At 37.1% G+C, this 13,178-nt stretch overlaps 1 protein-coding gene across 5 annotated transcripts in view; it reads left to right on the forward strand.

The window, feature by feature from the left end:
- The window catches only part of LOC138711203 (acyl-CoA synthetase short-chain family member 3, mitochondrial), a 330,810-nt gene that overhangs the window by 239,178 nt on the left and 78,454 nt on the right, over positions 1 to 13,178 (forward strand). For all 5 annotated transcript variants that reach the window (XM_069842584.1, XM_069842585.1, XM_069842587.1 and 2 more), the window contains exon 2: positions 9,846 to 10,008. In XM_069842584.1, the coding sequence (XP_069698685.1) occupies positions 9,846 to 10,008 (163 nt within the window). The remainder of the gene's footprint in view (positions 1 to 9,845; positions 10,009 to 13,178) is intronic.

The raw sequence follows: 13,178 nt of genomic DNA on the forward strand, positions 1-13,178 counted from the left end.
TCAGAACTATCAATTCTCAGTTCACAGTTCTTCTAGCTCAGTCACTCGAGTTCACAGTATCTCGAACCACAGACCTTCAGAGACAGTCCACTGTACTCGAACTCAGGTCCCTCCAACTGCGGTCCACTGCACTCGAACTCAGGTCCCTCCAACTGCGGTCCACTGCACTCGAACTCAGGCCTTCGGATGCTGATACAGTTGCGGACGCACACTCGAGTCGAACTCCGGTACACAAGGCTTGCTCTGTTCACTGGCTTACTGACTGAACTAATCATGAATGACGCTCACACTCCTTCACGTCCGTAATTTATAACCACAGCAACATAACCGAGAGACTTCGAATTCGCGATTTTTCCACTTCGACGCACTTCTGGAAGAGTCGGGAAGGTCCATTCCCCCTTACTCCGCATGCAGCAGTTGCGCGTGCACTCTCCCCTCGTCGCGTGGACTCTTTCCCCTGTCTTCTCTTCGCCGCGCGCCGTCCCACAGTGCTCCGTGAAGCCCGCGCGATATGCTCTCTCGCGGGACGCTGGTCGTGAGTTCGAATCTCACGTCGTTGTCACAATATTGATGACTAGATCACGGAACTTCATGCAATTGGATTTTTTTATTGATTTGGCATATTGAAAAAGTAAAAGTGGATCTTCGCCGATCATGGTTTTTACGTTCGACATAAACCAATTTTTTTTGTGAATAAATGCATATTTCGAGGGTTTTCCCTTTTAAATAAGGGTTCCCAGATGTCCCGTAAAATACGGGATCGCCCCGTTTTTCGCTAATGCATCTCATTGACCCGAAAAAAGTCTTCGGGACAGCTTTCCGTCCCTATTTTACAGTTCTAAACTGAGAAAAAAACGGAAAAGTTACAATGTCTATTCTGTATTACAAATTACAAACATCGCACTTCATCATTGCAGGTGACTCTAGATGGACCATTGTGAAACAATTATTGAGAGTTATTAATTTCTCAAAGCGAGTGATGGCAACGCCAAACGTTTAGATGAAGTCTGGGTGGATCTTTTTAAAAGTACTCAAGGAGAACTCTCAAATTTTAAGAGGGTAGTGGAGTTAATTTTGTATATCCCTGGAACAAATGCGTGTGTTAGAAGATTATTTTCTCGCATGAACGCTCTATGGACTGATCGGAAAAATAAATTGTCTGTAAAAACAGTAAAATCAATGCTTGTTGTAAAACCATTCTTCGGTGAGGATTGTGTTGCTTTTCATGACATGATTCTTCAAAATAAACAATTGTTAAGTGAAATTCATTCTTTAGAGAGATATTGCAAGGCCAAGGCGGATTGATTTACAGTATCTGGCCTCATTATTATAATCACTCACATTTTTACTGTACTTTACATATTACTTCCTCATTTGAACTCTGGTTTCCTTTCTGAAGCAGAATTCACATTACATATTTAATTTTTAAACAATATTAAGTAAAATTATAACTATAACAATATTAATTCAAGAAATATTGATAAATAACCAACCACACCTCATTTTTACAGAAATTTCAGTATTTCGTACGACCTCGTTTGGCTTTAATTAAAGCTTCAATTCTCTTTGGCATGCTTACAATACACTTCTGTATTATTTCCTGGAGCCTCTCATTGTGATTCCAAACATGTATCAGCCTTTTAATAAGTGGAACTCTGGTAGTAATAAATTCTTTTGCTATCTCTCTTTTCACGAGTTCCCAGACGTTCTCAATGGGATTCAAGTCCGGTGAGTTTCCTGGCCATGGCAAAAGTGGAATGTTTTTGGAAGCCAGAAATGTTTTGACTCTCGTAGCAGTGTGGCAAGGTGCACTATCTTGCATAAAAATATATTTCTCCCCATTTGGGAACCATTCGTTCAGCTGAAGGATAAGCCTGTTTTCCAATACCTGGATATATTGATCTTGTTTCATTGTTCCCTGAACAATGTAGAGTCGTCCTGAACCTTTGCTTGATATCACAGACCATATCATGACTGATATTGGGTGTTTAACTGTGTTAACCAGGTATCCAGAAGCAAAATTTTCTCCCTTTCGTCGACGAACAAACATTGTTTTGTCCATCAAACACTAAAAGGTTGATTTATAGGAGAAGCAAACCTGAAAATTGTCAAAGAAACTGATAAAAAACTCTAAATTTTGTATTTAACTATAAAATACTGGAAACTCGTTAAAAGAGAGATAGCAAAATAATTTATTACTACCAGAGTTCGACTTATTGAAAGGCTGATACATGTTTGGAATCACAATGAGAGGATCCAGGAAATAATACAGAAGTGTATTGTAAGCATGCCAAAGAGAATTGAAGCTTTAATTAAAGCCAAACGAGGTCGTACGAAATACTGAAATTTCTGTAAAAATGAGGTGTGGTTGGTTATTTATCAATATTTCTTGAAATAATATTGTTGTAATTATAATTTTACTTAATATTGTTTAAAAATTAAATATGTAATGTGAATTCTGCTTCAGAAAGGAAACCAGAGTTCAAATGAGGAAGTAATATGTAAAGTATAGTAAAAATGTGAGTGATTATAATAATGTGGCCAGGTACTGTATAAGAATATTGTCACGTGAGTAACTTTGTGTATTTTGTAGCTGTTTCTGTAATAACTTAGTAAAAACAATTTGAAGGCAACTTGCATAAGGAAACTTAAACTTCATGCAAATATGCTACCCTTAGTTATAGCCCGACCACTGACATTAAAACCTGCGCCACAAACCAGTGTTCGTTCGTGCGCAGGTTGTCATAGTGGGGGATCTGCTGTGTTGTAGATGCGCTCTCTGATCGACGTCTCGCAGCGAGTACGTTCTGAACTATTCGAAACAGCACTCGAGTCCGCGTCCAATCGTTCACTTTTCAATCAATTATTAATATTCCTTTTCAACGTATTGTGTATAGTTAAAACACATTGTAATTTATAATAATGGAAGGGAAACTAAATGTGCGCGGCAGGCTTTTGAAAAGTGACGCGCGTAAAATTATTTATAACGTTGCGAAGTATTCAAGGGTTTAGGTACAGCTTACAGCAGTAAAAGTTTTGGAAATATTCAACATTTTTTTCCTCCATTACTGTATCTTGTACAATGACGAAAATTGGTACGTGTAAAACACTGTCCTTCTGCTATATTAAAAAAAAAAATATTTTTACGATTTAAAAAAATGATTTATATATTTTTTTATAAATTCAAAATGGTGGCAGTTCACTGTGCAGTGATGAAGCGTTTCCCTTATAATTCATACACTTGTTAACTTTTTCATGTTCTCTCTCTTTTATTTTATTACTGAAATTCATGTTTACAATATCATGCTATTTCAACTATACTCCTTAATAAATAATATTTTTTTTTTATTTTGGTTTTGAAGAAAGTGCTGATACTTTCCCATTCTTTTAAATGAATTTATTTTTATCAGACAATCTATCAAAGGTAGAGAAGTGATCTTGCATCATATTGTAGATATAACATGCATGAATACATAAAAAAAATTCATCACAGAATGTTGGAAGGTTTTTGAGTTATGTGGGAAACGCTTCAGCACTGCACAGTGAAATGAATTTTGAAAAAAAAAAAAAAAAAAAGTAAATAATTTTTTTAAATCGTAATTTTTTTTTTCATACAGCAGGATAGTGTTTACACATACCAATTTTCATTATTGTACAAGATACAGTAATGGAGGAAAAAAATGTTGATTATTTCCAAAATTTTACTGCTCTAAAATGTACCTAACCCCTTACAAGAGAGAAAAAAAAATAAGTAGAAATATAATGTTGTCACATCAACAAGGAAGCTACGGGAGTTTCGGTCAGCTTGATAAGAAATGTTTTGAAGGAAGGGGCAGTGTCATCGTGTATCACAGTTGGAGTCCGACTAGTGTAACCCGGCCTAGCGAGCTGCTCGTATAGTGATGACATCTCCCTCTCTATGGCCACGTGAGTACTGGAAAAGTCGAAGGTCTTTTTGTAGTTGGTCGAGCTATAGTTAGTAAACTGTTTGTGTAGTAAACGTTACTACACACACACTTTGAAAGAATGGCATGTTTGAGGTGCGCATACTAATAATAATTTGTAGAAACAAAAGCCGCCCTAAATAAGGGTTCGATAGATCGGCCTACTAATCAATTCATAAAGAATAATAAGTAAACAAAACAATTTTGTGACACTTGGAAAGAAAAAGAAAAAAATATTAAGATAAGAAAACGTAGGAAATCATTTACAATAAAAATTTTGTTGGGTACAAATGATTACTAATTATAGCTAAGGTTGATTTTAACACGTGAGATTCTATGGCATCAATCGTTGTATCAGAAATTTTATATTGTTTAAGTTGGTTTGAAGTTTCTCGTGGGATCGTGCCACGGGCACCGAACATGAGCCCAAAAACTGTCCAATGTGTGATGTGGTATTGTGCTCCAAGATGCTGACAACAAGGCTCATATATGACTTGTTTTTCACGACACACCTCTTGTGGCTGTTGCTCATGCATCTCAAAACGGATTGTGGGATCAAGAATGACACCCTTATCCTTCTGCCGATCAATTATGATGATATCAGCCCGTCTAGTAGAGCCATCAGAAGAGACGCAACCAACCTCCTCATAAACCTCGTAGGAAGCATTCTGACGGATTGAAGCTGCGATGAGAGAACGAACCGTATTATGTCTGTTGATTCGGAGCAATTCTCCATGATGGCAGAAACCCAAGATGTGAGGAAGCGTTTCTTGCTCGTCGCATCTTCTGCAACGGGTTCAGTCAAGAGTTCTACCAGGGAGAGTACGTACAGGTGTTGTATTACAGTTCATCTTAATGGCTTGCGTCCACTGACTGCTCGAAAGTCCCTTTTTGGTTGAGATCCACGATAACTGATAACCAGGGAAAGGGATTTGGAGTATTATAAAGAATGGTGAAACGTAGTATAGATATTCGTAGCTCAGTGACTGTCAAGCGAGCTGCGTCACAGAGCATGGACGAGTACAGTCCACTTCATACAAACTTACACGCAACGTGCTGTAAACGTATTTCAGAATAAACAACTGTTATACCGTAGTTTAATGACATATAGCAGCCTACATACATAATCTGCATTTCATTTTTAACTACATGTGTTTTTCTTGGCAACGCACAAGACACCAATAAATAACATACAAATATGCATAATTAAATATCAATCTCTGCGTCCTCGCGTGTCAGTGGAAATATTGATGCCAGATAGACAGTTGTCTTCTGTATAGAACTCGCCTCTGAATATGTATGTTTTTCTGTCAGGAGCGTGTTAAATTAAAACCTTTATTTACAATATCATGATATATGATAATATGTATACAACGTATATTACAGTATTTACAATATATACAATATACTACAATGTTTACAAGATAGCCTAATACAGTATCATTAAGTGTTGAACAAAATATAGAAGCAAACGAAATGGCATTTTCAATTAATGCTATGTTTTGTTGATGAAACAATTATTCCTGCTTTGCCTTGTTATAATAAATTGTAAATATAGTTTTCAAATTTTCAAAATACAACTTTGCTCTGTTGCAAGGAAGGAAACAAGATACGTCAATTAAATTCACATGTTGAATGACGTTATTGGGACAAGTTTTTGTTAGTATATCTGAAATCCGAGTAAGAATACCGTACCCATCATTTTTAATCAAAACTCTGTTCATTTTTTCACCAACACGTTTTCCTACTTCACCTTCTACTGCACTCAGTTTATTTACAATAGTCCTCATAATATTTATTTGTTCAACTAGTTCTACTCCTGACTTTTCTAATCGAATAATGGAATCCGGTAAATATAAAAAATTTGACTTAATATCCATGACTTCTTTTTCGATTGTTCTATCCTTTAGCAGTTCCTGGCGTATTTGAATCGCAGCCGCGTCATCGGGATCGAAAGATTGGACCTCTTTCTTCGCAGATTGGAGGTGATGTGCGTAATAATTGCAAGCTTCTAACCATGACCCCCATCTCTTAAGAACTGGACATGGGGGAAGCGACAATTTAGGGAATTGTTTCCTGAATTTTGACACTTGATCTGGAGCTTTCACAAATATAATCTTTCAATTTTGTATTGTTGGTTGGTTTCACTTTCGGCATTGTACCTGCACTTCACTACTCTGAACTGCAAACCTGTATGTTGAAGTTCTTATGCGACAACTGTCCCGTTCACCTGTTGTTGACGTGCAGAGATCTGCGAGTATGTCATGGAGGGGAGGACTTGGTATAAAGGGTTGTAAACAAATGACTGTGTAGATGCCAATACTAGCTTTTACTGCTCCAAATTCCGTTCCCTACTGATAACTGATAAGTGTCCCGTATTTTTTCCAATATATCTGGGCACCCTATTTTAAATGCATATATATTTTTATGTTGCATATTTAAATTCATGTATTAACATCTTTCTTTGTTTTGCCCGATTTATTGTATAATTTCAAAATTTCTCTCTGATGAAAAAAGAAGAAGGATTTCCAAGAAATATAAGAGTTATATGAGAAACCAATAATTAGTTGGTGTTGAGGGCATGAAATTGTTGCGACGACAATTAATACTTGTCCTTTGTATAGGCTAAGTTGGATCATTTGCCGCTTCAACATGAAGTTAGCTGCTGCTCTGCGTACATACTAGTCGTGTTAAGTCTAACTTTTCAGCAGCCAGAGCGAAAATAACGCTTCGCCTTTAGTGTAGACACCTGCGACAATAAAATAAATAATTGATGAGGTCATGAAACATGGAACTGTTGTGGGGACAATGCTGCTAGTGGGCTCTGATTTCATAGAAACAAAACTAAATGTATTTAAATATCTGCGACAATGAAGTCACATGGACTGTAAACTTTCATTTCAACAAGCGAAGAACCAATACATGATCGATCTGCTTATTATCACCCCGGCCTCAAGCTTAACATGCCGGCATCATACAATAACGTGCGGTGTGCTTTTAAAACATAATTTTGCCGACCGATTGTTGCTCTGTAGGTTTCACTCTAAGCGTCACGTTGTCACGTCTACTTCCTCGATAAGAATAAGCACTAGTTTGTTATATTGTTTAATTAAATGGCTGTTATTATTAGGCCTATTATTGTTATTATTATTATTATTATTATTATTATTATTATTATTATTATTATTATTATTATTATTATTATTATTATTACTGTACAAACGATTAGGGAAAACACGGAAATTTTACTTGAAGCACGTAGAGCGATCGGTTTGGAAGTAAATCCCGAAAAGACGAAGTATATGATTATGTCTCGTGACCAGAATATTGTACGAAATGGAAATATAAAAATTGGAGATTTATCCTTCGAAGGGGTGGAAAAATTAAAATATCTTGGAGCAACAGTAACAAATATAAATGACACTCGGCAGGAAATTAAACGCAGAATAAATATGGGAAATGAGTGTTATTATTCGGTTGAGAAGCTTTTATCATCCAGTCTGCTGTCAAAAAATCTGAAAGTTAGAATTTATAAAACAGTTATATTACCGGTTGTTCTGTATGGTTGTGAAACTTGGACTCTCACTCTGAGAGAGGAACATAGGTTAAGGGTGTTTGAGAATAAGGTGCTTAGGAAAATATTTGGGGCTAAGCGGGATGAAGTTACAGGAGAATGGAGAAAGTTACACAACGCAGAACTGCACGCATTGTATTCTTCACCTGACATAATTAGGACCATTAAATCCAGACGTTTGAGATGGGCAGGGCATGTAGCACGTATGGGCGAATCAAGAAATGCATATAGAGTGTTAGTTGGGAGGCCGGATGGAAAAAGACCTTTGGATAGGCAGAGACGTAGATGGGAGGACAATATTAAAATGGATTTGAGGGAGGTGGGATATGATGATAGAGACTGGATTAATCTTGCACAGGATGGGGACCGATGGCGGGCTTATGTGAGGGCGACAATGAACCTTCGGGTTCCTTAAAATCCATTTGTAAGTAATTTATTTATTTATTTATTTATTTATTTACTTATTTATTTATTTATTTACTTATTTATTTATTTACTTATCTATTTATTTATTTACTTATTTATTTATTTATTTATTTACGTATTTATTTATTTATTTACTTATTTATTTATTTACTTATTTATTTATTTACTTATTTATTTATTTATTTATTTATTTATTTATTTATTTATTTATTTACTTGTTTATTCATTCATTTAATATAATGCTATAGACAAACTGAACATTTTTCGTCTGGCTACCCGGATGTTGATGTTGTCCACTATTCCGGAAGTGAAATATTATGAGGGAAAAAATGGAAAATTAGTAATTTTGACATTGTGTGTGTGCGTACGTGTGTGTGTGAATTCACACATCACTCAGAAGATGAATGAAACATTGTTATTTCTAAAATCATTGTCATATTTGGTAAAATTTTGTTATTATTTTAATTTTACTGGTTGATTAGTGTAGCCAATTAATAATGTCACTGCTTAAAATAATGGTATCAATTAAGCAATGTAAAAACCTGCCAGATTTTCGGCTGTCGGCTGACAATAGTATATTTTCAGGCTTTAAGAAATTGAAATCTGCCAGGATCAGCCTGAAATCTACTGAGTTGGCTACACTGACGGTCTTACTGATAAAAACTCTATATACAGACGTTTAACTGTCTTATACTTATACAATGAGTAGCTCGTTTATACGTCGTGTGTAAATTCCTTACTAATAATCACTACATACATCGTGTATAACAGTATGACTGTTACACAGCTACGTCATAGTTTCGTCATTACTTCGTTACGAAAGGTAATAGAATATCTATTGGATCCGGTAGAGCGCTCTAGTGTGGCGTGTTTAATATCGATAGTACAACTGGCTCTAATCGATTACCACACTACATTTTGGTCAAAGAGTACAAGCTACAGCAATATTATTCTAATTATTCTGTGGTCTTTGGTTTGTTCTTCTGTGGTTATCAGGCAACCATCATCATAAAATGACAGTCGATATGAAACAGCTGTTAGAGGGGAGGCCATTTTTTCGCTATATACAACGCTTAAACAAGGGGTTTCGTGTATATAACTACTGAAAAGCAATTCCCATTGTATAGTTACAGCCTGTTTATACATCCATCGCTTATTCACTGTTTATTAGTAACGTTTTCTGTCTCAACTCTGCATAAGTCTAGTATAAAAATTATACACAGTTTATTAGTAAGACTGTGAATGTATTGTTAAAATCGAACGCTCACAGTTCGCGGGCGTAGTTGTTCCCAGTGTTGTCACTAGGTAGCATACGCACAGCAGTGAGTAAAGAACGTGAACTGTTCAGCTGGTAAGCAGTGTTGCCAATACAGCGATTTTCCCGCCAGATCTGGCGTTTTTCTGTCTTCGTTTAGCGGGTAAAATTTATGAAATAAAATTTGTATTGCTGATATAGGAATTTAGAGGGTATTTTTGGCACTCACAGCGGCAAAATAATTTCATTTTCCATTGACAGGATAGCAATTGAGCGTTTTCTGCACTGTTTCATAGCGGTTTTTTAAGAATTGAGTTGGCAACACTGCTGGTGAGCAGTTTAGCCCTCGAACTGTGATCAATGTTTAAAGAGCTGTTTCATCACAGATGTGATCGTGATTTTTCGATCACCGTGATAAAATAGGGCAGTGATTTTCTGCTCATCATTAGTGACAGCTCCTTATAATATCGATCTCGCGATTTTCCTGGTATAGCTCTTTGGCTTGCTTGCTATATTTCGTTAGGTTAGGTTACTCTAATACCAGAATTATAATGGCGCTTTATTTATCATAGTATCATAGTATCGACTTAAGTACCTTGGCTGTCGTCGCTTCCAGAGATTCATGTTGTAATATTCTATGTTGCAGCACACATCGGACAGAGCAATCGTGAATGGACCCGACGCCATGCTGACACCAATGAATGGCGACTGCATCGTGCAAGACGTGTTGCTCGGCAAGGGCAAGCCTGGGAGCGACGCCTTCCAGAAGAAGATCAAGCACTCGCGTCTGGATGAGCCCAACTTGAAAGGTGAGTAAAATAAGGCACAGGTCGCTGAAAAATCTACAGGGACATCATTTTATTTTTACTAACATTTTTAATATTAACCTGGCTATACCTTTCTATTAACGATTGAAACAGGAAACACCGTTTGCTACCCTTTCCACGACAGAGTTCGATGATACTGGCGTAAAATGCAAATCACTTTACTAGGTATAGGAGGGAAGAAAAGTAGTTCATCCATTTATGTAAACTAGGAAATATCGCAATTTTGAGTTTGATAATTTTCATTACGTTTTTGTTTAATCAAAATACAGTACTGTATTAACACTTACTGTTTTAAACACGAATTGAGCTATCCATTCGGAAGTATTAATTATACAGTGTATACTGTACTGTTACAGCACATTAGCGTACTACTGGGTGTTCATTTCAAAATGTGTCATGACGTCACTGTTGTTGAGTCACCGATTTGAAGCGAGTTTCAGCTTATATGTCAGAGAAGTTGCCTATTATCCAAGGCGTTCTTCAATCTGAACTTGAGAACGTGTACGGTATAACTTGAACGTCGTAGCAACAGATGGCGGTCTGTACGGTCTGTGTGCTACCATAACCTCTTTCGAACTGTGTTTTGCGCAGGCAAGTCGTACGCAGGGTATTTGTTATCATCGGTTGCGTACGGTAACATTCCACAACACAAATCAAATACTCCGTGTCCATGTTGACCGTCGAAGTTAATGTCAACAAATGCGTAAGTAATCGTCTTAACCCTCTCCCCATATCCCGACAGTACGTATTTCCAAACAGTTCACATTCCTGCCACTACCGGCGTTATCGTACGCATCGGTACGTACTCTTCAGAATGAACGCCGTACTTGGTAGGCAACTTCTCTGCCTCCTAGGTAATACACCTTTGCGGAAGTGTAGGAAGATTGAATTCTCTAGGCTCATCGGCTAGCCACATGACGGCATACAGCGAGCCATGACACACTTTGAACTGAACACCCAGTATATAGAGAATGAAGTTAAATTGAAAAATAATTATAATATGGCTATTTAAACACATTTTAGAAAATGGTGGCCGTTCATTTCGATACAGGCTTCAGTTCTTTTGTGCATATTATCGCACTATAGACTATTGTACCTAATTCCAATTACCAGTTTCGTCCTTCGTACTAGTAACTCATGTTGAAATAATTCTGTACCTACTCTATAAAAGAGTACCTTACGTACTGTAAATTCAATCTTCACTTCTGCCCGATCCGAAAAGATACAATCACTCAGAAATGCTATCTACTGTCCGTTCAAGTGGTTTTGTCGCAGGGTTGTAGAAAGGGGGGGGGGAAATCACGTGACAGTTAATTACTTAAGGAGGCCCTTTTATTTCAGTTATTTTAAACACTTGAATAATATTACGTAGACGTCCAATTCCTAACAGAAATTAATGTTTTCAGAAAAGAGCTAAGATAGCCCAGCTACTAGACTTTACAAAGGGGCGAACAGAAGCAGGTGGGGGAAACCGGGATGCGACATAGGGAAACGGACGACAGTACCCGTACGAAAATATGATTCAATATTGAAAGCTCTTTCGTCACTGGAAAACGCGAACATATTTCTGAAACGTACTATACTCAGTAACTCAGTACTGCTTACGCGCCCTCGGCTCTGTGTCGTGAAAGGTTGGAAGTTTACTATTAGAAGGGGTGGGAGTGAAGTACATTCCAAAACTCAGGTACAATAAAAATTGAAGTAAAAATAAAATGATGTCCCTGTACCAAGATGGAATGTCAAAAGAACATTACGCGTTTCTCACTTAAAAATTCAAATGAAATGTGATCTAAAAAAATTTCTAGATTCAGATGAGAAATTCGTGATCAGCGATGACTAAAGCGGGTGTCGTGGTTACATCGTGTAATCACAGACATTAAAAACTGGTACGAGGAGTTTCCTGTACATTGCAGTGCGTTTGATTCACGTACTGAAGGCAAGCAGTGGCGGTATCATATCGCTATACAAACTCTGTCTCTACAAGCAGTAAGAGGTTGTTTCGTAAAGAATGAGAAGTAGAACTTTTTTGTTGTTCTGTCGGACAAAATGTAATATGTTTACTTTGCTCAACGGTTCAATTAGGAGTATATCAGTGGCGGCTTCTGCATATTTCTTAAGAGGAGGAAAGAAATTAACAGCACTAAATGACACCTTCTTAAATGAAACATGCTACAAATTAGCCTACATGCATACATGTAAGACCAGGTAGTGTTGGGGTTGGCCTTCCCTTCTGTATAGCATAATCTGTTCTTGTAAACTGAGTTTCCTAAATTGCCCAAAATATATTATGATTTCACTTCCATTCATTGTTGAATAATTGCACAAATTAACAATTGGAAATTCACCACCTCGTAGCATTTCTCGAGCACACTGCAGCATCACACGTGTTGGAAGAGACTAGCTACTAACTCGTAACCGGAACCGTTTTACGGAAATGGAAATGGGAATGGGAAATAATCTGAGGAAAGCGAGAACACTGCACCCACCCACGTGGTCTGTATTGCCACATGTACATTTTACAAGTTCAGTGTCACATACTTTTGAAGAATGTCAGTTCTTGTAAAGTTATACTATCATTATTGTTCAAAGCTGCCGGTGGCAGATTAATTTTTTATGTTAAAAATGATGTAGTTTGGAGTACCTACTTTCAGTTTCAAATATATTTGTACAAAACTGACAACTTGACTGTTGCCCTGTCTAGTAAACAATGAATAGAAGTGAATTTCAGGGGCCAACTACGTAAAACTACTTCCTCTTTGTTTTACATAAACCCGACTTTAACTTTCAAATATCCACGAAAGTTTCAAACCATGAATAGTAGCCTATATAAAGTGCAATGAATAATATTTTTGATTTATAATTTTTAAAAAAAGTTTACATGGTGTCTTTCATAGCGTTGCGTTAAAACTGTTTTTGTTGTGTCTCCTCCTAGATGTGTTATAGTCCGGTTGAATGCAACATCGTTAGGTGGCAGCGGTAGCGAGCTTGCTGCACGACCAGTCGGTTTCTATTTCCCGCCCATGCGCTGATTCAGAGGAGGATCTCCTCCCTGTCCGTTCATTTACTTGCTTTAAAACTCTACTTCTTTCTCTGGCCGCTAGTGCGCTGTTGTCTATGTGTGTTAACTGCAGTAGAGGAGGAATGGAGTGCCT

This window comes from Periplaneta americana, chromosome 12, assembly GCF_040183065.1.
Source record: "Periplaneta americana isolate PAMFEO1 chromosome 12, P.americana_PAMFEO1_priV1, whole genome shotgun sequence".
NCBI classification, from domain to species: Eukaryota; Metazoa; Arthropoda; class Insecta; order Blattodea; family Blattidae; genus Periplaneta; species Periplaneta americana.